Source organism: Triticum aestivum, chromosome 7B (assembly GCF_018294505.1).
Source record: "Triticum aestivum cultivar Chinese Spring chromosome 7B, IWGSC CS RefSeq v2.1, whole genome shotgun sequence".
In the NCBI taxonomy this organism is placed as follows: Eukaryota; Viridiplantae; Streptophyta; class Magnoliopsida; order Poales; family Poaceae; genus Triticum; species Triticum aestivum.
The window spans coordinates 649324282-649350054 of record NC_057813.1 but is presented as its reverse complement, the minus strand read 5'-3'; the positions used below and the strand labels follow the sequence as shown (position 1 = coordinate 649350054).

At 47.6% G+C, this 25773-nt stretch overlaps 1 protein-coding gene across 1 annotated transcript; it reads right to left on the bottom strand.

Moving 5' to 3' along the window:
• Window positions 1-4483: 4483 nt before the first annotated feature.
• Window positions 4484-6325, bottom strand: LOC123155665 (putative UPF0481 protein At3g02645). Its single transcript, XM_044573820.1, has one exon. The coding sequence runs from the start codon at window positions 6291-6293 to the stop codon at window positions 4554-4556; it is 1740 nt and encodes a 579-aa protein (XP_044429755.1). The 5' UTR covers window positions 6294-6325; the 3' UTR covers window positions 4484-4553.
• Window positions 6326-25773: the final 19448 nt, after the last annotated feature.

Sequence of the window (25773 nt, the reverse complement as noted above, 5' to 3'; positions counted from 1 at the left end):
CAGGCCCTTGTCCTGTCCGACAGCCAGTTTGCTCCATCGTTTGTCGAGGACTCACAGCCTATGTCCGAGATGGCACCTGATTCAAAGGTGTTCGCGTCTGATTCCCTTTGTGTGCCAGTAGTGCTCGTTGAGCCAACTCCTGCTGCTGCTGCTGCACTCAAGGTAGCAGCAGCAAAGGCAAAGAAGGATGGTAGATAGAACAACATGAAGTGGAAGCCATTCATGTCCATGTTCGTGCTGAACAAGATGTGTGAGCTCATCTCTAGTGGAGTTAGGACTGACAAGGGCTTCAGGGAGGTGCAGTTGAACACCATTGCGAAGCAGGTGTTCGAGTTCTGTGGGCAGGAGGTGTCTGCTACCCAGGTGTACAACCACATGAGGAAGTGGGGAGAGGTCGATGGATCCAAGTGTCCAAGCTGAGAGACCTTAGTGGTGCCTCATGGGATGAGAACACTTGCTCCATAGTTCTGGAGGCAGAGCACTATGCTGGCCATGTCGCGGTTAGCTCACAACCCTCTTCCTTTTCATACTGTCCACCATTGCCTACTCCTAATCGCAACTAACAACACTTGTGTTTCATTCTTAGGACCACCCAAGGGACGCTGAGTTCTTCAACACACCCATCTAAGCAGATGCAGCATATCTTCTCCTTCGGGCTGGCAACTGGGAAGCATGCCATGGGCTCAGGGGAGCCTCTTGGTTTTGACATGCCAGACTTCCCTGGGACCCCGGACGTTGAGGTCCTTGATGGCCCTGACAAGCCCTTCGTGAAGCCCTTCGACAAGCCATTTGACCCCGTCCATGATAGGAAGAGGAATAGAGGAGGCCTGATGAGGAGGGGATCAATGTCTTTTTCAGCATGACTGAGGCGATGAAGGAGGTGGCAACAGCCATCAGGGAGTGCAAGCCCCTCGACGTCCACCCTGACCTGTATGACGTTGTCATGACCCAGGGTGCCTTTAGCGACGAGGCTCTCATGGTAGCTCTCACCACCTGCTTGACAACAAGGCCCAGGGTGTTGGGTTCGTTGCCATGGCAGACACTCACAGGGTGTTGTGGCTCAGGAGCTGGCTGGGCAAGCACTACTACTACAGTAGTGCTGCCTTTGAGCGTGCCTGATCCCCGATGGCGGTGGCGGTGGCGACGACACGACGACGATGATGAAGACGTACATTTTGTGTAGCTAGGGCTGAAAAACAATTTGATGGTCTGTATATTTTGGCGATGTGGTATATACCAACCCCTCACGCTGATGGTGAACTTGCGGTGGTAGGACGACACCCTCTTTTGGATGTGGTGGTAGGTTAACACCAAGGTAGTGCTAGGTTGAACTTGCTATGCCATATTATCATGCATGCTTTACTTCTCTTCTGCTCCATTGTTGTTTGTGTGCCACTTTGCTTGCTACTTGTGTGCTTCATTGATTTGCTGCTTCAACTCTTGCTCTTATGCATTGCTTGGGCAAGTGGTATGCCGTGTTCATCGGTAAGGCCCCAGGGGTTTATAGTTCATGGGAAAAAGTCAATGCACAAGTGGCATCGTATAGCAACAACAACCATAGATGGTTCAAGACTAGGCAGGCAGCAGAACAAGCTTACTCCGACTGGGTGCGAAAGCACGGAGGCAGCAGTGTTGACAGTGGCAAGGTCGGAGGTGTCAAGGTGGATCGCCAGTTTGGGTTGAAGCTGAAGAACTTCATCATCTTCGCCCAGTTCATCGCCATTGCTGTGTTGTGGCGTTGGTGTGCTAGGTGCGATCATTGTGGGTAAGCTCACCAACTAGGATACAAGGTAAGCACAACATGTACGCCGTATGCAACCAAACGCCGTGTTCATATGCCGCTTGGGCCAATGCAGACAACCAAACAAAGTGCACTTGCGTATTACCTAATGCAGGGACACTAGATGCAGGCAACCAAACAACTTGCAGATGGCGTATTTGGGCCTATTATTGCTCAACCAGGCTGGGTTGAGAAGTGTATGCGATGCAGGAACTGTTCACAACGGAAACCAAACACGCCGTAGATGACTTGGTACAGAAGGCAAAATGCATCTGAGAAGTTAAGCGAAGTATTAGAAGCATGTATTTTTTTTTTCGAAACGGAGAAGCATGTATTTTGTTTTCAATCGAAACATGCTTCCAACTTTTGACCCGCTACCCATCCGCGTGAGTGCTGGTTGTGAGTCGGTGCCATAGGCGCTGATGAGGAGCTCTCTTGGGTAAGGCCCAGTAGACTACACAACTGTCATCGGGTAGAGGGCGCCGTGGTCTTGGGAGTCCAGGACAGCCATTCCTCCATGGTTGGGCTTGCAATTCACGCGCCATTTTCTTTGCGAGAAACCTTTATTCTGTTCATCTTCAATCATGGAATCAAAAATAATAAAAAGTACATCCAGATCCCTATATAGATCATCTAGCTGACTACAAGCGCTGAAGTGAGTCGAATGCGTGTTGCCGTCATCGCCCCTCCCTTGCCAGAGCTGGGTAAAACTTGTTGCAGTAGATAGTCGGGAAGCCATCGTGTTAAGACCCCATAGGACCAGCACAGCAAAACAACAACCACCGCCGATGAAGAATAGCGTAGATCAGAAGGATTCAACCTGAAGACAATCCAACGACGATCAGATAATGGTGTGGAGGAGCCATGGTCAGCAAGCTCCACAATGTCAAGTGACTGTCAGGCAAATTCATCGAGACGGTGAAGCTTTTGCAGGAGGAGTACATGGCAGGCATGTCATCGGGGGATAAGGAGGGAGTTCCCGCCTTCTCGGCCACCCCCTTGAAGAGGTTGCACTCCTGGACGGAAAAGAACCATGACTGGGGAACAAGAAGGTCGTGGCGCCTCAAAAGCAGGTGAAGTTCCTCATCGGTGAGGGTGTCACTTTAGTCGATGTAATCCACGTGATGCTTCACCATAGGGTCCAATCCCTATAAGCCCGAGCATCCCCTCTATGGAGGTATATTTCTAACAGTGAGGTCTACGAACATAGACGAACTACGACCAGAACTAAGCAAATCTACCAAGGACAGATCCGGCTGAGACACACCTTCACATGCCATCGACGATGCTAGACACACCATCAGGATGGGGGCTAGGCGGGGAGAACCTTATTCCATCTTCAGGGAGTCGTCGCTGTCTTGTCTTCGTGAGCAGGACACATACCCTAACAAAACTCGAAGGAACATCAAGAAATATAGCCCTCCCGCTAGCAAGGGCCGGGATCTACCTCGCACAGCTAATGGCCCTAGGCCACTGGAGACGGGGCGGACTGGCAGCAGCGTCGTCGGAAGGTAGAGGAACCCTGGGCATTGAACGTGCCCTCACTTAAAAGTTGATAATGCTTGGCTCTAGTCGACCCATGTCCAACCATGGTGATGGGCATTGGTTGTCTCATCACTGGAGGCCAAATCCCTGAAGGCCTAATCCATGGTAATGTTTTATCACAAAACTGAAGTTAATATCCTAATGAGTTGAGCAGGGAATAGTTTTTGCAGAAATGCCAAATGCCAATATATTAAGTAGAACAAACCATTACAAGAACATCCTTCAAGAAAATGGAAAATATATCCAAGTCCATGTAGGTTTTGATCCCTTCTTCCTTGCATACGTCGGCGACGTGCCATGAGCAGAGCTTGGCGCTGCCTCTTGACCCCGGGATCACCATGAAATCATGAATAACATTATTTCAATGGTCGGGAAGCCCCTGATGCTGACCAGAAAAATTCTGGTGGCTGCAATGTGCAGCGTAAATTGCCACTCCAGGAAGGGCCTTGAGAACGTCCTAGATCCAGGCAAATGGAGCTGGGGGGATCAAACCTCAAATGCTCCTCGACAAAGCCGAGGCTAGCCAACCTTCTTCAATTGAAAGTGGAGAAGCAAGATGCACAATCACGCCATCCGCTCCGGGGGACAACGCTAGCGAGACAAACATGCACACGAAAAACTTAGACACCGGCAACCAGATTTGGGAACACATCACCCTCCACACACCTCCCTGCAACAACATTAAGCACCACCGGAACGAGGAAGAACGTCCTAGATCCAGGCAGATGGAGCTGGGGGGATATAAACCTCATACACTCCTCGATGAAGCCAAGGCTAGCCAACCTTCTTCAATCGAAACTGGAGCCGGAGGAGCAAGATGCACAATCACGCCATCCTCTCCAAGGGACAACGCTAGTGAGATAGACATGCACACGAAAACTAGACACCAGCAACCAGATCTGGCAACACATCACCCTCCACACACCTCCCGACAACAACATGAAGCACCTCCAGAACGAGGATGAGGTGGGGAGGACTTATTCCATGTCGACGGCGACGTCATTGTATCGTCTTCAACGACCAGAGACCAAACCTTAAGCCTATTCCTACCGGTGGGAAGCATTAGGGTTCCCGTTCCCTCCTCTCGCTGAAGTGCCGGATGGAGGGAGAGGTGGCCCGTGGTCTCGCTACCTATCGCAAATCCGGAAACCGTAGATGCAGACAAACCAAAAGCTTGAGCATCATGTCACGTACTTCGCGTGATCCAGAAACGCACGCGTGTATCGATCTACTCCGACTCCGACGGCACGACGGCGACCAGGTCACCGAACCACCATCGGGAGCATGTGTAGACGGAGCAGAAGGCCTGCACCGTGGTGAGCAGCAGCATGCTGATAGTGGCGAGGAAGGTGAGCATCTTCCATGAGCTGAGAATGTACTTGCGCATGAACCGCTTCGTCTTGACACTCCACCGACCGTCGTAGTAGCGGTTCACCTCCTCGATCACCTTGTCCAAGGTCGGCACCCTGGAGTGTTGCACCGACCGGCTCATGCCGTTCCACAGCTTGGCCGCCTCGCCGTCCCTCTTCTTCATGTGGTTGAGCACGACGCGCCGCTTGCGGAGCAGCGCCACGTCGTCGTCGGTGTCGATGATGCCGTTCATGAGCTCCGTGTACCGGGTGAGCACCAGCGGGCCTGACGCGGCGGATGACTCATAGGCGACCAGGTTTCGGAGCACCACCTCCGTGTTTCCGTCGAGGGTCACCGCGGGGAGGTAGAGCGTCGCTGTCTTGCGGTCGAAGGCGATAGTTGACGCAGTGGATAGGTCGCCGTTGGTGGGCTTAAACTTGACGCCGGAGCTAACCAGCTCCGACACCGATGGGATCGTGATCTCTTGCTGGTTGGCGTCCGCAGACATGAAGGACTCGACATGCATACCGGCGAGCTTGTTCCATGGCGCCTTGACCACAAGCTCGATCGGCTTCATCACCTTGCCAAGGCGACCGCCCTTGAGCTTCAACGCGACGAACTCGAACAGTTGCATCATCGCGTGCTCGTTGCCGGTGCAGGCGGAAGGCTTCTCCTCCTGGCCTTGGCCGCCGCCTTCCGGTTCCTGCATCTCCATGATGTGGCCGGAAAACGGCGGGGTGGTGTGTGCGTTCTCAGTAGTGTCGGTGGGCGCCGGCACCACCAAGTGGTAGAGCAGCTCGAGCAGGTGCGCGTGCTTGGTGACGTCGCATGAGGTCTCGGGGAAGTTGCCCTCCATCTTAAACGGGCAGAGCTCCTTCATGAGTCCTGTCACCTTGAGAGTGAGCCGCCTGCTCGCCTCGTCGACCGACACCGACGAGCACTTGGCGTTGATCATGGCGAGGACGAAGAGCGGGATCTGGTTCTCGAGCATGAGCATGTCGCGGAGAATGAGGCCGTGCGCGGACTTCCTCCCGGTCCCGCTCCCGCCCAAGTCGACGAGGTGCTCCATCCTCTTGGTCCAAATCGAAGAGGCCCCCTCCTCACCCTCGGCAACCGCGTGGTGGTGGTGGATGGTGAGGAACTCGAGCAGGAATGCGCCGTCCATGATCATCATCAGCGAGAGCGCCTCCCTACTCAGCTCGAGGTAGCGGTGGTAGTGGGCGCGGACCTTGAGGTCGTGGCCCTGGAGCTCGTTCACGAGCTCGTCGAGGACGTCGTGGCTGGGCCCAGCTGCTGCGCGGAGGAGGCGCTTGAGCGCGCGGCGGGCGGCGTCGATCTTGTAGCGCTCCATGCCGTACAGCTCGGGGTGCCGGTGGTGGTAGGGCCCCAGGCCGATGAACTGCGGGGAGTAGGCCTCAGGCTTGTGCACCTGCAGCTGCTTGGGCACGTCGAACACGGAAACGCGGATGTCCACGTCCTCGTCCTCCTTCACGGTGAGGGACTCCCGGATAAGCTTCACCCACGGCTCGTCCTCCATCGCCCTCGCCTTCGCCTTCGCCTCCCGGTTGCTGCTGCGGGACTCCGCCATTTCTACCTCTACTACTACCTCGTCTGCCATTGCTACGTACCTAGCTAGGAGGTCGCCGTTGCTTTGCTTGCTAATCTGATCAATGCTAGGTAACGGTACCCCATTATATATATAGAGCGTTCGGGGAAAAATACCCCATGGCACTGGGGTGTATATACACAGATATGAGATTTTTTTTAGTAATTTTAGAAAAGGTCAAAAATTTGCTCGGTTAGGGAAAAAGTTTCGCCAAGGCAAGCTGAGAGCTTCCTTGTGGTGGAACTAGCTCACCAGAGATTAAGTCTTAGCTAGACATGACACCCATGCTCGCATTTTTTTGAATTTATTTCAGGCTTCTGGCTATGTTCATTCAATGGGAGGAGACTTTCCCGTAGGCGTTTATGATGACCTCGTCAATCTCAAGATCTTGTGTCGGCTCAGTATTTCGGAGGTGTTCATATAGGAGTAGGGTGTGCATTCATAGGGGGTGAGTGTATGTGGGCATCTGTGTTTGTACTGTGTTCAAAAAAGTTTTACATGGAAAAAAAGTTCCCATCGACTTCAAGCAAAAAAAAAAGAAATCTCAAGGATTAAATAAGTGTAATAATAACCTTATAGTATTGATTTCTTTTTTTCCACCAAAAATATCATGATTTTTTCCCTTGGTCAAACTTTTTATACCAATACAATAGAAGGGCTAGTATATTTCAATAAAGTTACAATTTTTAACATTGTTTGTAATTGCTATATTTTTCATATACACTCAGGAACCAAATGTTCCCGCCCAAGGGTTCGGTTGCTATTTTGCTTCGCCGCTTGTGCTTCCGTATCATTAAAATTATGGCTTTATCATGCTATGGTTTTGAAAACAAAAAGTTTCATCTTCCATGCAGGTTATCGATGTATGTATGCCTCTAGAGGCCGGAGGACAAGGATTTTTTTGATGGCGCCTCTTACTAGAGTATACATCATGGATATTTTCTCTCATCACTGATGGCCGTGCAATTTTTGGATAGGACCTCGTCCATCTTAGACTTGCTTTCTTGGTACTTTTTCAGTAAAATATATGTTTTCATTTATGGACGTGTTGGATGTGTCCATCATCTTATACAGAGGCCGGACATTCATTCACTCAATGTGGCTGCATCAGCTTGATATATCGATTCAATGAAAATTTATTCCTTTACAAAAAATATCAGTTGTATCTTCTTTGGCACGGAAGCTTGCATTAGTGTGGCTTAGGAGGAAGGTTTAGGTGTGAACTTGGGCAGGAAGAGTGTGGAGTCCGAATGTTAGACCATTCATCCTGCAGCAATTCCATTCCAGTCTCCACTAATGTGAGATGCTGATAACAACGTGAGAATTTGTGGAGTTGTTTTGGCTACAAGAGTGAAAATTGATCATCGTCTCTCCTCTCACGATAAAATGTTGAAACTTGTCCCTCACTCCACCCATGCACGTCCAGCCACCTGTGGTCCTTCGTTTTTCACTTGTTTCCCTCCAGGACCAGCTTGGTTGGCGACAACCTAGAGCTGCAGAGATGCCCAACGAGAGGTTGGCTCTTCACTTTCCCGTTACCTGTTTCAAACGCAATAGGAAGTGGTGGTTTGCATTGTCCGGCACCTGATGCTGCCTCGGTTTGCCTAATCAATCAACATTGCTTCGTCCACTGCACAACCTCAGGACGATCGATCGAGTGGATGAAAGACAGAACTCATCAATCAAGCAGATTAATGATTTTTGTGAGCGATATGGCTAGAAAATAATACATTGTAAATTCGTAATCATATTTATTGAACACTTTCAATTGTTGGTCTAAGTTGAACATTGATGTTTGTCCACACTTTAGATTGTGGGAGAAGGGAGAACCTACATACTCTAACTTAGGTATTGTAGTGTACATTAGTGCAAACTGAAGTGCACGAGAAGGTTTCCCACACATGTGCGGAACGTTGTATTCCAAAGAATATGTAGTATGTAATACAAAAGATAAGGTTGCCAGCTATACAATAGAACCGAATAGATCGATGTATTCTGAAAATCATATAGAATCGGCGGAGATAATACGCTAAGAATGCAAGAATATATGCTATCCTAACACGTGTTGGCGTCGATATGACATGAAAATGATACACCACATTCATTTTTATAGACACTTCAAAATATATCACTTTTTTTATCTTATAATTAACTAACCGCTAGTTCAATTGTTGCTCTAAGTTGAACATTGATGTTTGTCAATATTACTCTTTGAGCCTGACAACCATAGTATCGCATCGATCAAGTTGCTGCTCCTCGCTTTCGAGATACTTTCCGGGCTGAAAATAAACTTCCTAAAAAATGAGGTGATCACCATGGGGATGGGACACCAAGAGAGCACGAGTGTTGCAAACCTACTTAATTGCAAGCTTGGGGCTTTCCAATTAAGTATCTTGGCCTTCCGATCTCTCACCGGAAATTATCTATTTCCGAGTGGGAGCCACTTTATGGTAAGGTGGCGAATAGGGTTAGCCCGTGGCAAGAGAGGTTTATGTCGTCGGCGGCTAGGTTGATTCTTACTAACTCTAGTCTCTCCACTCACCCACTGTTCACTATGGGAATGTTTCTACTGGCAGATGGGTTGCACGTCAAGTTAGACACCCCTCGTTTCAGGTTCTTTTGGGAAGGAACTGGAATCAAGCGGAAATACCACCCCGTCAAGTGGGCGGCGGTTTGTAGGCCAAAAAATTTCGGAGGCTTGGGGGTCACCAACTCCAAGCTTATGAATGTAGCCCTCCTCACCAAGTGGTGGTGGCGCTTAGCCCAAAATGAGTCAGAGGACTCTGGGCTGATCTCCTCCGGACAAAATACTTCCCGGATGGCAATCTGTTTAAAGCTATACCTTTGGGTTCGGCGTTCTGGAACGGGATTCAAGCGGTTTGATCGGCATTCATGGTAGGGGCTCGTTTTGTTGTTAACAACGGCATGTCCACTTGGTTTTGGCTAGATAATTGGTTAGAGACGAGCCTGCTTTGGCATTCCTACCCTCTCCTCTACCAATTAGCCACAGACACCAACGTGATGGTTGGTGATGCCCTTAGTTCCTCACCGCCGGCGATCCACTTTATGCACGCCCTTTCTACGATGGAAGTGGTGAGTTGGGACGAACTGGTGGCCAAAATAGGTAACAAACAACTCAGCTTGGGGGTTGATTCGGTCACCCACTAGTAGAAAAGGGGGCAATGGTCCAGACCGGGCCAGCCCATTAGTCCCGGTTCAGTCCAGAACCGGGACCAATGGGGGCATTGGACCCGGTTCGTGAGCCCGGGGGCCGGCCGGGCCACATGGGCCATTGGTCCCGGTTCGTCTGGACCTTTTGGTCCCGGTTGGTGGGACGAACCGGGACCAATGGGCCTCGCTCCTGGTCCATCACCATTGGTCCCGGTTGGTGGCATGAACTGGGACCAAAGGCAACCCTTTAGTCCCGGTTCATGCCACCAACCGGGACTAAAGGGTTGGTCCCCATTGCGGCCAGAGTTTAGTCCTACCTCGCCAACCGAAGGAGGCTCAGACCGGTTTATAAGCCCCTCCCTCTCTGCCTTGTTGAGCTCCTCTCAAAATGAAAATAGATGCCCTTATACAGGGAATTTAACCTAAATTCATACTGAATTTCTCTGAAGTTAGTAGAAATTTATTATGGATTTAGGTTGAATTTTCTCTATAAGCACATCTATGCTCATTTCTGAGTAGTTTTTTATATAGTTTTTTTCTTTTCTGCTATATTTATTTTTTTCTTTTTATTTCTGAGTTGTAATAAGTCATTAAAAATAAGCATCTATGCTCATTTTTTAGTAAAGTTAATCACAACTATTTTTTCTTCTATTTATTTCTGAATTGTAATAAGTCATTAAAAATAAGCATCTATGCTCATTTTTTAGTAAAGTTAATCACAACTATTTTTTCTTCTATTTATTTCTGAGTAGTTTTTTATATAGTTTTTTTCTTTTCTGCTATATTTATTTTTTTCTTTTTATTTCTGAGTTGTAATAAGTCATTAAAAATAAGCATCTATGCTCATTTTTTAGTAAAGTTAATCACAACTTTTTTTCTTCTATTTATTTCTGAATTGTAATAAGTCATTAAAAATAAGCATCTATGCTCATTTTTTAGTAAACTTAATCACAACTATTTTTTCTTCTATTTATTTCTGAATTGTAATAAGTCATTAAAAATAAGCATCTATGCTCATTTTTTTAGTAAAGTTAATCACAACTATTTTTTCTTCTATTTATTTCTGAGTAGTTTTTTATATAGTTTTTTTTCTTTTCTGCTATATTTATTTTTTTCTTTTTATTTCTGAGTTGTAATAAGTCATTAAAAATAAGCATCTATGCTCATTTTTTAGTAAAGTTAATCACAAATATTTTTTCTTATATTTATTTTTTCTTTTTATTTCTGAGTTGTAATAAGTTATTAAAAATAAAAAAGAGGCGCAATGCTCGTTAATTAGCTTCAAGCCTTTCGGAATAGTGTAAACTGCACTGCACACATCTCCGTGCAGTCTACCCTAATCCTCAAGGCTTGAAGCAAAGCAATGTGCAGGTGAGCATTGAGCCTCTTCTTCATCGTCTCTGCACTCAGGGCTTATAAACCGCTGCGAGTGCCTCTCGCTTGGCGAGGTGGGACTAATTAAAAACAGCTGCAGAAAGAATCAACTAAAAAACAGCTGCAGAAAATAAATAAGTAATTAGACGGGTGCATTGGAACCGGTTGGTGGCACCAACCGGTACCAATCCCCCTCTTTGGTCCCGGTTGGTGGCATCAACCGGGACAAATGCCACTCTTTTGTCCCGGTTGGTGGCAGGTCTTCGTTTCCCGCCCTTTGGGCTGCTGAAAAGAGGCCTTTGGTCCCGGTTGGTGGCACCAACCGGGACTAAAGGTGACATTGGTCCCGGTTTGTGGCACGAACCGGGACCAAAGCCTTCGCTATATAAGTAGCACTTAGCGCGCCGTTCTCCTCTCCCGACTTCGATCTCTCCTCCTCCTCCTCTCCCGACGCCGCGCGCCGTCCCCTGCCGCCACCTCGCCGTCGCCGCCCCGTCCCGACGCCGTCGACGCCCCGCCCCGCCCCGACGCTGTCGCCGCCCCGACCCGACCCGCGCGCCGTCGCCGCCCGCCTGCCGCCCCGACGTCACCGCCCCGGCCCGCGCCGCCTCGACGCCGTTGCCGCCCCGCGCCGCACCTCGCCGTCGCCGTCGCCGGCCGTGAGCAACTTTTTTTTATTTTTGTTAGCTTTTTTTGTAGTTCATAGATTTTTTTGTTAGATTAGATTTGTAGTAATTTAGATATGTAGTTCATATTGTGTAATTTAGATTGTGTAATTAATTTGTTCATATTTTGTTAGATTTTTTTCTGTTAATAGATTTTTTTGGTGATATTATTGTTGAATATGCATGTTTGGTGATATTATTGTTAATAGATCTTTTTGTTAGATTAGATGTGTAGTAATTTAGATATGTAGTTCATATTGTGTAATTTAGATTGTGTAATTAATTTGTTCATATTATGTTAGATTTTTTTCTGTTAATAGATTTTTTGGTGATATTACTGTTGAATATGCATGTTTGGTGATATTATTGTTAATAGATCTTTTTTTAGATTAGATGTGTAGTAATTTAGATATGTAATTCATATTTTGTAATTTAGATTGTGTAATTAATTTGTTCATTTTTAGTAAATACTATTTTATTTTATTTATAGTAAGTGCTTCATATATAGTTGAACTAGTTAGTTGATTTAATAAACTAATTTATTTTACTATATATAGAAGTAGTTTGTTTTTAGTAAGTACTACTTTATTTATTTATAGCAAGTGCTTAGTAGTTGAACTAGATAGTTGATTTAATTAATAAAACTACTTTATTTAACTATATATAGAAGTAGTTCCCGCATCGACGTCGGCGATGCCTATCCCGCATCCTTGTCGTCGTCGACTCGGCGGTGGAGGCCTGCTTGATCAGGGTCATGTTCGGGACTGGGCTCCGCCGGGCTGGTATTGGGAGGTGCTACCTTCCGGGGGACGTAGGTTGGTGAGGAGGCAGCCCGTTGTTGACCCGATCCTTGTTTGGTGGCGGTCACGTGGGCCAGTGACGGTGCTGAGGCTTCCGGACACCGTGGAGGTGGTACGTCACCGTGTCAGCGAGGAGGACGAGCACGTCCGTCGCTACATGGTTGCATTGGAGGGCAGGTTCGACAATACCTGGAAGGTTCTTCAGGGATCTCACTGGAGCTATGATCCTATGATGGTTCCTTATATTTGGGTGTCCACCGCCCGCGTCGATACCCGTCGGGCGCTACGGTTCTAGTTGTATTAGTGATGCTATATTAGTGATAATATTCGACGATGTACGGACACCAAGAGATGATGTACTTTTGCTTATAATTATTGAATGCATGCTAATTTGAATACTACTTTATTTTATGATTTGGTTTTGCTTATTTTATGATTTGGTTTTGCTTATTGAATGCTCATATTGGATAAGTTCTCCTTCATTCCCGTGTGCTAGACAATTTGATGTAATAATGCACTCGGGAATGAAAGGAGGAGCTACATACATCACCGATAGTCAACCCGTGATTAATAATCTAGTTTAATATTTGAATTATGAACATAGGTCGGAAATGTCGTACTCGGACGACGAAAACCGCCCGGTAGAGTGCGAATGGTGCCACGACGACCGAGGTATGCGCGACAGGTTCATTGAGCTGGATGAAGATCGGCGCTTCAGCATTAAGCTCGAGGAGACCTTCGATGTTCATACGGTACGCAACGACGACAATAGTTTTTTTTTCATAATTAAGCATGACTTCAACTATTTTAACGTGTATTTTTCATCTTTTCCAATTCGACTAGCTTATCCCATGCTTTGCAAGACGCTATGTCTTGGAGAGGATGGGTTTTGAAGACCATGAAAGTTTCGAAACCAAAAAAATTATCCTAAGTACCCATCATGGTGTGGATTTTCAAGTAAAGCTGTATAATGCTCAGAGTGTAACCCATTTTGGTTGCAAAAATTGGAAAGCACTTTGCAAGATGTATGGTCTTGATGAGGGTATGCTTGTCACCATGGATCTTGGTGATCCTACAATCGAGCAAGAGAGACCTTCGATTTGGGTCCTTGTGGATACACCTCCAATTCTTCCCCATGTGAGCTTAACATAGTTATTAAGTAATTTATATTGTTTATTTCAAAATAGTTGACAACTTATTTCCATTGACAGCTTATTTTCATTCTTCAAAGAATGTGCGGAAGATGGTAGACAGAACCTACTACACCGAAGGCTCCGAATTAACTTATCAGGAGAAAAATCATCTGGTCGCATTTTGTACTGATCTTGAGAATTACAATATCTACAATCAAACTCCTCAACATTATGGTCAATACGTGCCACTAGTGCACGTGTTGAACTACGGTAACTACCATGGAGATACCCTGGTAAGATTTTTTTACTATTACAACATCCGTGCATCTTTTTGCACACTTCTAAAACTAGTACATCATTGCTAACTACGAAGTTATTACTATGTTTTTCAACAGATAATCCCGAATGATTGTGTGCCTCATCTGATGTATACGCACAGTACCCTTCATGTTTTGAACATACAACCAGGTCTTCCTACGAATCTCAACTGTCCATACCGGGTTTCTAAAAGAAGTGGAGACATGACAATCAAAGAATGGAAAAAATGTATGGACAGTCGTAAGGAGCTTCTTGGAAGCAAAAGGCAGCGAAGGGCAAGAATTGGAGACAGGATGATCGCCATTCTTCATAATGGAGAGTCAGGGTCTATATTGTTTTATGCTATTTTACCTTAAGGGTGTTTAGGTCCTACCTGATACTGATGATCATGTGCTAAGAACAATTATGTAGGGTTGGGTTCGATGACTATGAGGATGATGATCGTATGACTTATTATTAATAACGAGTAGAAGTTGTATGATGAATGCATGATTAGTAGGACTTGTTATTATATATGATGATGTATGATGCGAGCATGCATGAGTTGTTATATCAGCGGGTGAAATGAACATAGCAGCAGCGTTGGTAAACCAAGGAGGAAGATATAAGAGAGGACACTTCTCTCTATTAGCTAGCTAATAACAACCTAAAAATAACCCCCAAAACCCCTAAAGCAGCCACTTTTCTAAAAAAACATGGACTTTTGGCACCAACCGGGACCAAAGGCCCCCCTGACTGGGCTCGGCGGACCGGCCACGTGGAGGCACATCTGTCCCGGTTCGTGTTTGAACCGGGACTAATGGGTGGAGGTATTAGTAACAACCCATTAGTCCCGGTTCATGAACCGGGACTAAAGGCCCTTACGAACCGGGACTAATAGGTGTTTTTCTACTAGTGACCTGGGGCTTGGGCGCATCCCAAAAATTCTCGGTAAAGTCCCTGTACTCCAAGCTGACTGAGGGAAACGCCTTGGACATAGCTAGGGGGCTCTGGAAGGCTGGCTTACCACTCAAGATTAAGATCTTCTTGTGGCAAATGTTTAGAAACCATCTTCCGACGGCGGATAATGTGGCTAAGCGTAACTGTCCATCTGATGGTACTTGTGCTGTTTGTGGTGCCCATGAGGATGTGAACCACGTTTTCTTTCATTGAGCTTTAGCTAGGTTTGCGTGGAGTGCCATTAGGGACGCGTTCCACCAGAACTGGAACCCAGCGTCGGGTTTGGATTTGTTATTATCTTTGCTACAAACCCAGAGGGAGGCTAGTGCAATGATGGTGTGGTGTTGCGTAGGGGCGCTGCTGTGGTCTTTATGGACGATCTGAAACAAAATTAGGAATGAGAAAAAATCCCTTCCCACCCAGCTGATGTTATATTCAAATGTCATCTCTTCCTACAGATGTGGACACCGTTGGGGAAGCAACGAGATGCTGAGCGCATGAGGGCATCTATGGAGAAGATCCGCAACACTCTCACGCAGGCCCGTCACTCTACGTAGTTGACCTTCATTTTTGGAGTACCCGTTTGGCGCTGGGAAGCAGGATTTGGTGCTACAATGGTGCTTTGTTGTGTTCCTTGCTTCCTGTACTTTTGGACTTAGCCCGTTTATCATTTATGTTGCCCTGGGATGTATGAACCGTGTGGTATGTAAGACTCGGAACCTTTGTGGATGCTTTCTTGTGGCTTTATTAACTTAAAACTGGACGTTTCTAGCGTTTTCGTTCAAAAAAAAAGGAGGAACATACACTGTTGGTTCGTTATGGTGTGTACCTTCTAGTACATGATTTACCATTTTTCTAAATACAATGATCAACATTTTTTCCAAATACATGTTTTGATGTCTAGTTTTTTTTTCATACACATTGTACATTTCATGTATACATCTGATTTTTTATATACGTTTGCCATTTTCAAATACATGATTAACATTTTTTAAAAGCATGTTTAAAAAAATCGAATATGCATCGAAACATTTTTTAAATGCTATCAACATTTTTTAGTACTGCAAAACATTTTTAGGAAAAATGAACTAATTATTTGTGAAACATTTATGTATTTAAGATTTTCCAAAAAAGATGAAATAGATGAATGGAAAATTAATATAACCGACAGCGCTACTGGGTCGAATCAACATCCCGTATAAGCAAACTATAGATGCGCCCCTGTTACAGGCTAGCTACTCTGTTAACTGGTGCCCACGCTTGATTCCCCCCTTGCTAGCAAATGGGCTGGCCCATGATAAAAGTGGGATTTCGTTTGGGTTATGGGAAGCTTCCCGACCCGGTCTATTGAAGCTTTTGGAAGCTTCCGATGGTTTTTTGTGTTGGTTTTTCCAAACTGGGTCATGTCTGACTTTTTTTCAAATCCTTGAAAGTTTTGCAATTTTACATACTTTTTCCAAATGTTTTTTTAATTTGTGAACCTTTTACATTATTTTGAATTTTTTATTCCCAATAGTCGACGGCCAATTGGTCTACCGATCAACTAAAAAACGATTCCAGGAAAAAAAAACCTAGGCAAGGAAACACTAGCGTAGGATTTAGATGGGCTGGCCCATACGAGCTGCGTCAGGCTGTATAGAGACCTGCAAAGCGGCGCCTGAAGCGATGTATAGGATCCATGGAGGCATGTCTTATCTACACCCCCAGTTCCTAAATATTTGTCCTTTTAAAGATTTCAAATGGACAACCACCTACGGATGTATATAGACATATTTTAGAGTGTAGATTCACTCAATTTGCTCTGTATTAGTCACTTGTTGAAATCTCTAGAAAGACAAATATTTAGGAACGGAGGGAGTAGAATAGAAATAGGGAGAATGATGGAGTGGAGCGGCAACATCGTTGGAGATTCAGTTCAGAAAGAAGCAGCTAGATCTAGCCGCGGGCTTGATCATCTAAAAAGACAAGCACATATGCCTGTGCGTTGCAATGGGGAGAAAAAATATCGTATGTTCCTAGTATAACAAGAATTACTCATGACGCTCTACTGATCTATATCCTTTATTTTAATATGGCATCTCACCTGTGTCATAACTTATACTCTTTCTCATCCTTGTTGATAGTGGTTGCGGTGTTCATCTAATTGCAATACGTTCAAATGTTGTCACCCCAAGACGCGGAGCTCAGACACGACACAAAACACCTGCCGTTGAACATCAACAACACAATGCTCTCTTAGTCCAACACCATCATCTACATGTCGTCTTCGCCTCCAGCATCTCCTTCCCATCTGACTCCTGCACGCACACCTTCATGACGTAAGCACATACTTCTCGCTTGTTTGTAATACTTTATCTCTTGATGTAATGATACATAGCATCGAGGCATATCTATACACACGCCCATGTAGGTAGACTTTTATAATTTTGTAATATATTTGAAACTGATTATACTTTCCTAATTTAATTAATCGACCACGCATTGATCATTAGAACTCTTAATTTAGTCAAACAGCTCGCTCATGACTACTTCCTAGAGAAAGAGAAAGTGAATTTTCCTCGTTTAATTACATTTTTAACCTAATCAGTGGGTCACGTTGATCGTTAGAACTATTAGTAATTAATCAAACCGCTTGTTGATGGCTACCACCTGAGAAAGAAAAAGCAGATTGTGCACATATATAACACGCCTAAGCTAACGGCTAAATAGAGTAAAACCTATGATTGATCACATGTGTTAGCTAGTGTAGCACATACTTTTACGTTTTTATTGCTATATAAACGCAAACTATACCCAGCCTAGTGGGGTTCTGGAGCAGGTGACGCCAGGGGTAGGTGACAGCTCAAGGCCCAAAGCATGCCCTGCCAAGTTGGTTTCTGGAGTGAGCCAGGGACATAACATAACGTACGAAAAGGCTTGATGGACGAAAAAAGTAGAGAAATAAACATCGCTTTGACCATGGCACCATCGCATGATGGCATTTGGCAGAACACTTGTTGGGTGTGGCGTCCGCCATGAACGACAGCGACAGGGGTGGATGATACATGGGCGCTGGCGGGATTCAGAGTGGAACGGCAGTGTAGGACAACTCAGGGCAGGCGTCTGGTTGGAGCGGCAAAGGTCCGGCAAGGCCTTAGTGGCGCCAGGGTGTTACAATGGCGACCTCGGTCTCTGATGGTACGGATAGATATGTAGGGGGAAAAGGGTTCTAGGTTGGTTATTTTGGTGAGCCGGCCGTATCGGAGTCTGACGTGGTGGACGTCCGGACTCCTCCCCCTCCCCTAGTTTGGTGCCGGTGTGCAGGATTTCAAACATCCGAACCTGTCCGGACAATTTTTGATGACTGCCGATTGATGACAAAGAAGTATGGACCGTCCTATCCACATTTGCACATCCCTCTCTCCCTCTCTAAGTTGGCTTCTTGGCACACTGGGAGTGAGTACAAGGACCGAAGAAGATAAGGCAGAACCTCTCGTATACAAACAGTTAAACTTATTAAATCCCACGCAACAAATACGACAGATCAGGGATAGTTCTGCTGATTCATCCAACCACAAGAACGTACAAAAACACAATACGTATGTAACAGTGCTACGAGCAGGCCACATCACGAGTGACAACCGTATAAAATTGGAAGTTTGTTGCATATGTAGACACGTACACATCAGATAATAGCAATATTTAAGTTCAGCAGCACAGGAGCCAAGCATCGATCGATGAGTTCGGTCCTACAAAGAATGCAGTTCACATTCGTTCAGCTCCATCGATCGTAACAGAACACAGAAAAGGAGCAAGCCACCGGACACGGCCGGTCTCCGGCTGGGAACGAGAGCTACGTGTGTGCCACTGCTGAGTAAAGCCACTAGCTCAGAAGAGACGAGCCTGCATCTGCATGCCCTTTAATTTCTTCTGATCGGCCGGCCGTTGCGGTGCGTACATGCTGCTAGCGACAAGCCACGATCCTAATTGTTTTCTTTTTTGAAACTCATGATCCTAATTGTTGACGTACGGGTGATGGACAAGGGGAGCAACAATACAATACGGTTGGGAGTTAGGCGTGCGATGCAACTTTCTAGCATCTCGGACGACTGCAAATTTCTAGCGCGCAAGTGTACTTGGACAGGAGAATAGACTACGGGAGTAACTCAGATTAGTATGTTATTACCTCTACAGTGAGGAGTAACATATTATGATGTCATACAACATTTTATTTATTAGATATAGACTCGTCTTGTCTTGATATGTTTGATGTTATCTATAGAATGCGTAATTAGATATGTTACTCAATTCATATTTCTTCTCATTAAATCATTGCTATATAAGTAAATTTGCTGAGTTGGACCCTATATTACTGCTGAACTTACTACTACTATCGACAGTCTACATAAATGTGCGCAAGAAGCTTGATGTCAAGCTTGGCCTTTTAATCCGCGCGCGGGTGCAAATTTATTCGGAACCAACCAAGCCACGAGAGTCCACACCTTACCACACGATTAGAAACCATGAGGATGCCCATTTAAGCACACATATGGTTTAAGGGTATCTTTAGGGCAGACCCTTAAACTGTCCGGACTGTAAAAGCCATCCAACGCGGATATGTATCAGTCCGCCGAGTGGTCTGAACGTATTTTTCCCGTTAAATCCGAGACAAACATGGGGGACTTCATAGGAGTCCGGACAACAGACACGTAGGACTTTGACAACCATGGCCCACCCAAAACCCTTCCCGAACCCCGCACCTCATCCTCCCCATTTTCTCTCCTTCCTTCTTTCTTTCTCGCCTTCGTCGCCGCTCCACCATCCCGGCCGCCACGCAACACCCTTGCTGGAACTTTACGTCTCCGTCACCTCCAGTGTTCCAGTCGGGCTCCACCCCGCTTCTCCTCCGTCGTCGTTCAACCTATCTCCTCTGACTGCCCCGCCAGGTACCATCCGCTACTGCTATACTCACCATGCCGGGCAACTGTTCGATGAATTGTCAGAGCTAAAAAAGTTGTTCCTTCTTCTTTCAAGCAATGTATTCTGATTTGGAGTGCCTATATGAGCATTATGTTGAGTCGTCCGATGGCTCGTCTGACGAGGAGGACTACATGGATAAGAAGGTGATGATGCAGGCAGTCCTTGAAGACGCGGAGCGTGTAAAGGAGCATGTTCTCAATTTCAAGAGATCGGTCAAGGGTCATTGAGTGCTCAAATGCAATAGGGTGCGCGGCCATTTGACACTGATGGCCGACTACTTTGCCCCGATGCACTCTTCGCTCGCCATTTTCATCGGCGTTTTCGGATGCGCAAGACTGTCTTCGATCGTTTGTACCTTGGTGTCCGGTCTTATGGTGACTACTTCATCTTGACGAAGGATGTCGTGGGACAATTGGGTTCTCTGGTTACCAGAAGTGCATGACCGCACTCCGGATGCTTGCATATGGCACGACCGCTAATTCGTGGGACAAGTACCTACGGATGTCTAAGAGCACATGTGAAGATGCCCTGGTGAGGTTCGCAACTGTCGTGGTCGAGGTGTTTGGACCTCAATACCCAAGAGAACCAACTGTGGCAGACACTGAGAGGCTCTTGGCAATCTCAAAAGCAAGAGGGTGGCCATGTTTGCTTGGATCCCTTGACTGCATGCGTGGGAAATGAAAGAACTGCCCGAAGGCTTTACAAAGGCAATATCAGGGTCATGTTAAGAAGCCCACCATCATTATTGAAGTAGTTGCATCACATGATCTTTGGATTTGAGACACTTTTGTTTGGCATGAATGGGTCTCACAATGACATCAATGTGCTGCAGCGATCACTCTTGTTTGCGAGGCAGACTGTATATATCTATCCTCTATGGGCTACCTTTCTCAATACCATCGCTAAACCAGTTGGCCAAAAAAAGTCCCACTTTGCCCAAAGACAAGAAGCAGCTAGAAAGGTTCACTACTAGGGAAAAGGCTAGCAGCAGCGCGGGTTTTCAGGCTAGCAGCAGCGCGGGTGGCCGCGCTACTAATAAGGCGCTACAGCTAACTCATAGTAGTAGCGCGGCCCCAACCTGCGCTACTACTGCTGACGATATCAGCAGCGCTTTTCGTGAACGCGCTACTATTAACTAGCTGTAGCGGTTTCGTCATCCCTCGCTACTGCTATATCTTTCATCATTTTCTCTTTCAGTTCTCCTTTCACTTTTAGTTCTCCTTTCAGATACTAGATACTAGGTACTACTAGTAGATATCAAATTCATAAACCATTACTAGGTACGGTAGTACTCCCTTCGTTTCAAATTACTCGTCGTGGTTTTAGTTCAAACCACGACGAGTAATTTGGAACGAAGGGAGTACTAGATAACAATTTCATGCATAGCCAACATGCATCCTCAAGCAGTACAAGGTCATATCAACGGCCATCATCATATGTAGTTCTAGATGATATCGACGACGATCATCATATGTAGTTCTAGATGATATAGCCACACACACATATGTAGTTCTAGATGATATAGCCACACACACATATGTAGTTCTAGATGATATAGCCACACACACATATGTAGTTCTAGATGATATCAAAGACAATCATCATCCTCAAGCCTGGGCGGTTGGTGTTCCTGATAGTAATTAGGATGGCCTGTCCAACACGAAGATTTTTGCCATCAAGGAATTTCTTCCACCCAACCGAGCTTAAGTGTGTGCGACCGTCCGTGTCCACGCGGTAAGTACAGGTTGTGACGGAGCCCCTTGCAGTAAGGCGTAGTCCAGCTGAGCCTTCTTCATCAGGCTCGATACCATAACTCACAGATATGCTCTTTGCCAATTTCTGAATAAGAAAAACATATCAATTAATAAGCATGTGATCGAACTCTACACTAAAACATATATAACATCGACTAGATTCCACACAACATACCATATCATTGGACTGTACACTAAGTAATTCACACTATTAATTTGCATTTGTAAGTATAACATACCATATCATGTCGATCAACCATGGTATTTGTCAAGCGGGTCACGAATGGCACCCCGACAAAGTCAGCACGTGGCGGAATTATGTCCCACAGGTTGGACACCTCCTCCTCACTCAGCCTTGTTCTTTGAGCTACGATGGCTTCATGAAGTGGGTCCTCATCATCTTCATCGAGTGGGTCCTTGTCGGTGTCAAAACCGGCGGATCTCGGGTAGGGGGTCCCGAACTGTGCGTCTAGGCGGATGGTAATAGGAGACAAGGGCCACGATGTTTTACCCAGGTTCGGGCCCTCTTGATGGAGGTAAAACCCTACGTCCTGCTTGATTAATATTGATGATGTGTATTACAAGAGTGGATCTATCACGAGATCAAGGAGGCTAAACCCTAGAAGCTAGCCTATGGTATGATTGTTGTAATGAATGTTGTGTCCTACGGACTAAAACCCTCTGGTTTATATAGACACCGGAGAGGGCTAGGGTTACACAGAGTTGGTTACAATGGTAGGAGATCTACATGTCCGTATCGCCAAGCTTGCCTTCCACGCCAAGGAAAGTCCCATCCGGACACGGGACGGAGTCTTCAATCTTGTATCTTCGTAGTCTTGGAGTCCGGCGGACGATGATAGTCCGGCTGTCCGGACACCCCCTAGTCCAGGACTCCCTCAGTAGCCCCTAAACCTGGCTTCAATGACGATGAGTCCGGGCGCATAATGTTCGGCATTGCAAGGCGGGTTCCTCCTCCAAATAATTCATAGAAGATTGTGAACACCAGGATAGTGTCCGGCTCTGCAAAATAAGTTCCACATTCCACCGTAGAGAGAATAATATGTGCACAAGTTCAATCTGCTGACGTATTCTGCGGCATGACATCACACCACTACCAAGCTTTTACTTGAATCGTTTTTTATTATACCGCCTCAGCACATTTAGCGAAGCGGTTTCCTTGGCACGTCTTGTCGAAGCAGAGATCGTGTTCCCCTTATTCCGGGATTCTCATCAATACGGACGTGGGTAACCCAACCGCGCCATTGATGGTGGCGCTTGGGAGATAAGCGAGTTTTACCAGGCCGGTGGGGGCGTATAGTCTTCGTCCGCCTATATATAAGGGGATAGGATCCGCCTTTTTACCTACGCCTTCTTCCTCCTTTGCTTATCCATCTCCGCGCACTCGAGCTCCAACACCCAAGTTCGCGCATCTCATCTGAACCTTCTCCAACCATGTCCGGAGCGGGAGGTAAATGGTTGGCCTCCACCGTTAAGGAGGATCACATCGCCAAGATGCGCAGCGCCGGATACCTTTCCGGCGACATCGCGCACCGGCTGCCTGACAAGGGGCAGCTCATCCCCACCCCCAGGCCCCATGAGAGGGTCGTATTTCTCCCCCACTTCCTCCGCGGACTGGGCTTTCCATTTCACCCCTTTGTCCGGGGGCTCATGTTCTACTACGGCCTGGATTTCCATGATCCGGCGCCGAACTTCATCCTCAACATCGCGGCGTTCATCGTCGTGTGCGAGGCCTTCCTCTGCATTCAGCCCCACTTCGGGTTGTGGCTCAAGACCTTTAACGTCAAGCTGAAGGTAGTGAAGGGCACGCAGGCGGAGTGCGGAGGCGCCATGTTGGGCAAGATGCCCAATGTCCTCTGGTTCGAAGGGGCCTTCGTGGAATCCGTCAAGGGGTGGCAGTCGGGGTGGTTCTACATCACCGAGCCGCGCGACCCTAAGTGGGCGGCGGCCCCCGAGTTCAGATCTGGCATCCCTGTGCAGCTCACCTCCTGGAAAGAGAAGGGCTTGCTATGGGGTAATTCGAAGGAGCTGACGGGACTCCAAGCCTGTATCCAGAAGCTGGTGAACAAGAAGCTCAGACTTGTCAATGTGGTCCAAGCCATGCTCGTCCGCCGGATTCTCCCATGCCAAGAACGGGCATTCAACCTGTGGGAGTTTGATCCGGCACAGCACCAGGCATTGAGCGGACTCTTCGACATGACGTACGAAGGCGCCTGGAGGGTGCTATTTAAGGGCGCCGAAGCCCCCGCATCCGCGACGGAAGATCACGGATTTCACTCACAGCGTCCAGCTGACGAGGTAAGTGATTCTACCCCTTTACGGGACACTTGTTATTAATAGTTCGACCCTAAGAGGGTTTCAATCTCCCTTTTCCTTTGATAGGAATGGATGAAGAAGGCCGAGCAGCTCATCTGCCCGGCTCCCATGCCAGAAGACCCAGTGGACGCCCGTCTAGCGGGGCTGCTGGTTCCGGCACCGCACGTGGTGCCGGAGAAGAAGGCCAAGAAGTTGGCCACGGGTACTCGAAAGAGTTCCCGTTTCCAGGTGTCCGACGACTCCGAGGCGGATTCCTCCCCCGAAGATGAGGAGGAGGAAGAAGACTCTCTCCCAGAGGAGGGAGAGATAAAGAGGAAGGCCTCCCCAACAGGGGAGGCCGAAGGGTCCAAGAGGGGAAGAACTATTCCCCCGGACAGCTCCACCAACACCAACGTTGGCGACGAAGAGTGACCCTCAAGGGACAGGCCTCAGGCGAGATCGTAAGTATCCGGATTCCTGAATGATCTGCAATTTCTTTTGTGTTACATAGTGTCCTTCTAGTGCCACATACTGCCTGCAGTCCGGCCGATGAGGATCTCCCTGCTTCGTCGAGCGGGTCGTTGGCTACGTCGGATGTGGATTCCATTCCGACTGCCTCCACCCCTCGCGCCGCTGAGGACGCCGAGGTGGGATCCCGGGAAGGGACCCATCAGGAGGAGGCTCCGGAGGCGCCGCAAGGCAGCCTCCCGGACTTTGCGCCGGACTCTACGCCGGAACCTGAAGTGGTTCCAGAGTCCGGCAGGCGGCCCCTTCGCAAGAAGGGCAAGACCGTGACACCGGAGGCCCCCGTCCAACCGGAGGCGCCGGACAACTTGTTGGAGGCGCTCAAAGGCGCTTCCATCGAGGAAGAACACCACACTTTCATGAGTGCGGTGATTCAGAAGGTTCAGCTCGCCAAGAGCGGGCTGACCGAAGCCTGCAGCAGCCTTCTAACAGGCTTTGAGGTAAGAAGTTAAAGTTATGTAATGTAATACCGCATAGACAGTAGCCCCTGATGCTCGGTTCGGTGTTCGGAAAGAAAAGCCGGACTGAGGATCTAAAAAGATATACGCAGGGTTGCTAAAAATTATGTCAATATGGGTTTGCAGGCTGCGCTGCTGACCTCTGCCGCACTGACTGCGGAGGTCGGTGCATTGAAGCAGGATCTCGAGCGGTCCGAGCAAGAGCTCGGCCGTGCCAAGAAGCAGCTCGAGGACAAAGAAGGTGAGTAACACCACTTTGAATAGTTACCTTACAGAAAAGTATTTAGGTTGCAATAAAAATAACAAGGATAACGTGGATACTGAAGGGGCCACAAACGAGGTGGCAACCCTGAAGGAGGCTGTGTCCGCGGCCGAACGCAATGCGGCCGCGGAACGGGCAGAGCGAGAGAAGCAGGAGGCGCGGGTGGCGGAAGTACGGCAAGAGCTCGAGGCTCTCATGGAAAAGCATGAGAGTTTGGAGCGCGACTCAAAGACTCGAGAGTCCGAGCTTGCCTCGGCTCTCGAAAGTGCCAAAGCCGCCAAGGCCGAGGCCCATAAGGCCCTTCAGGAGGTTGAGGATGTGAAGAAAATAGCGGCGGGTAAGGAATTTTTCATGCAAAGCAAGCATGTTAATGTAAACTACCTGACACTTACCCGAATTCGGAGCTCTCCAGGGGCGTTTGCAGATCTGCCTCGCAGTGTATCCGATGCCGCCGCATTCTACCGTGGCGAGGAGGGGAGCTCAACGGAGAAGGTCTTCTGGTCTCAGTACGCTGAGGCCGGCCATCCGGTGCCCCCTAGCGACCAGCTGAAGTAGCTGGTCGAGCTCCATAAGGTATCCGAGCAGGCCATGAAGGGCCTCATAGTCCGGCTGTGGCCTGGAGAGGCCATGCCTGGGAGCTACTTCGGCCTCGTGCGGCGGCTGGTGGATGCGTGCCCCTTGTTGGAGGTCGTCAAGCGCTCCGCCTGTATTGAAGGCGCTCGTCGGGCCCTTGCCCGTGCAAAGGTGCACTGGGGCAAGCTGGATGCGGAGAAGCTTATCACTGACGCGCCGCCAGCGGGCAAGGAGTATCGTACGCCCGA

Excerpts from the sequence above, each read along its gene's own strand:
- LOC123155665 (XM_044573820.1), bottom strand. The coding sequence starts at position 6,293 with ATGGCAGACGAGGTAGTAGTAGAGGTAGAAATGGCGGAGTCCCGCAGC.